The sequence below is a fragment of the Petaurus breviceps genome, unplaced genomic scaffold (assembly GCF_028583685.1).
Source record: "Petaurus breviceps papuanus isolate PSGF00001 unplaced genomic scaffold, PetGlider_PUasm1.0 185, whole genome shotgun sequence".
In the NCBI taxonomy this organism is placed as follows: Eukaryota; Metazoa; Chordata; class Mammalia; order Diprotodontia; family Petauridae; genus Petaurus; species Petaurus breviceps.
Window position 1 is genome coordinate 38,774,499 of NW_027185797.1, and position 2,029 is coordinate 38,776,527.

Below are 2,029 nucleotides of genomic sequence, written 5' to 3' on the forward strand. Positions count from 1 at the left end.
GTGTGTGTGTGTGTGTGTGTGTGTGTGTGTGTGTGTGTGTGTGTGTGAAAGGGAATCTCAAGAAGAATGCAAAGGGAACCTTTCTTAATTGCCAGCTTGGAGACCCTCAGCTTTGCCCCCTCCCGATCTAGTTATCGATTTCCTTATCTCCCATCTCCTAATCTCCCCCTCTCTCAATCCCACATTCCCCCATGCCTCCATCCAGTCCCCTCTAATCTCCCAATTCTCCCTTCTCCAATCAACCACTCTCCCAGTCCTCACCTTCCACTCTCCCCCTCCCCCGCCTTGCCGTTTCCCCTGGATCATTCTTCTGTCTCTCGGGTTCCCATCTTACCCTCCAGTTCCCATCATCCCCATCGTCTCCTGCTCCCTTGAATGCTAACCCTGCCCCTGGCCACCACCAAAGCTTTGGGGGCTTTGAGGGAAGTTTGTCCAAGTTTTTCATTTGGGAGGGAAATGGGGATACTCTTCCTTAAAAGGGGACAGTGACGGGAAAAAAGATACAGGGACAGAGAAACAGAAGTAGGGAAGTGGGGGGGAGAGAGGCCAGGCAGCATAAAGAGTGAATGACAGAGAAAGGGTAGACATAAAGAAACAGCGATAGAACTATGTAGAGACCGACAGGTAGCGAGGGGTGTGGGAGCCAGAGGCGCCGAGTCGCGGAGATGCGGCGGAGTAGCAGAGAGAAAAGAGGAGGGGGCCAGCGGCGCTGGGGGAGGGCCGGGAGAGTTACCCGGAGTCCAGAGTGCCGGCACCGGCGGGGTGAAGAGCAGATCCGAGACGCAGTTACAGTCCATGTCGGGAGCGCTGCAGAGAGGCCAGGGAGCCAGAGACGCGGAGACAGAGAAATAGAGACAGAGACAGAGAGAAGGGGGTGAGGCGAGGCGGCACATGGGCCCGAGGACCCTTCCCCCACCCTAGCTGGCCCCTGTGCCCAGACTCCCCCAGTCTCCTCCGGCCTCCTCCCTCGTCCCTGCCCAGGGCTCCTGCATCCTCAAACGTCTCCCTCCCACCTCTCAAGGCCCCAGACTCTGGCTTTCGATGGCTCGCCCCGCCGGCTCTCCCCCAGCTTCCCTCCTTCCCCATCGCTAAAACCACAGCTCCCCTCACATCCTCCGTCTGCTCTGGGCTCAGGAAGCCCTGTCTATCTCTGCTTCTGTCTCTGGCTGTAACTATCTTTCTCTATCTCTGCCTTATGTCTCTGTCTCTGCAGGTAACTATCTTCTCTGTCTCCTTTCGGGCTGTCATGACTGCTTCTTTCACTGTCTTCTAAGTCCCTGTGTTGATTACTATCTTCATCCCCCTACCCCACCCCCCACCTAGTGCAAACACAGACACATCACATGCACACAAACATGCACACACACCAGATTTTCCCAGACACCCCCACACCAAGAGATACCTCACAGACAGCCCCAGACACTAGGACACCCTTGCAAAGCCATCCCATCCACTATTACTGGCTTCAGTGCTACACCCTTCACTCATCTCTCAGTCCCTATCTTCCCTCTCCCTAGTACACCCCACTTGCCCCAAATCACTTCCCATAGCCCCCATTTCTCCACTTCTCTGAATTCTCCCCTGCTAACCCATATCTCCCATCTTCATCTCTCTCCACCTATCAGCCTTTGCCTTCTGTCCTCATCTCTTCGTGTCTGCAAACAGCCCCTCAGCACCCAGACTTGTCTATTTTCCCTCACTTTCTCCACCTTCCTCTACTACCCCGTTCCCCCCCTCCCCCCCCCCCCACTTCCTCCATCTTCTCTTCTTCCCCAGCTCCCTCCATGGTATTTCTCTATATCTCCAACTCCCCCCACCTGCCCACCTCCATCGTTTTGCATCTGTTCCCAATCTCCTTCCTTTCTCTATCTCTTATCTCCCTCCATCTTTTCTCCATTTGTTTCTCCCTATCCTCCCCCATCTCTTCCTCATCTCTCCCCCATCTCTCATGTCTCCCTATCTCTCCTCCAGCTCTCTTCATCTCTTCTTCATCTCTCCCCCATCTTTCCCATTTCTCTCATCTCTCCAT

The 2,029-nt window shown here is 54.8% G+C and overlaps 1 protein-coding gene across 1 annotated transcript in view; it reads right to left on the minus strand.

The window, feature by feature from the left end:
- The window catches only part of ERFL (ETS repressor factor like), a 5,548-nt gene extending 4,747 nt beyond the window's left edge, over nt 1-801 (minus strand). The window contains exon 1 of the mRNA XM_069088929.1: nt 734-801. Coding sequence (XP_068945030.1) covers nt 734-797 — 64 coding nt within the window. The 5' untranslated portion in view covers nt 798-801. The remainder of the gene's footprint in view (nt 1-733) is intronic.
- Between the last annotated feature and the right edge of the window lie 1,228 nt (nt 802-2,029).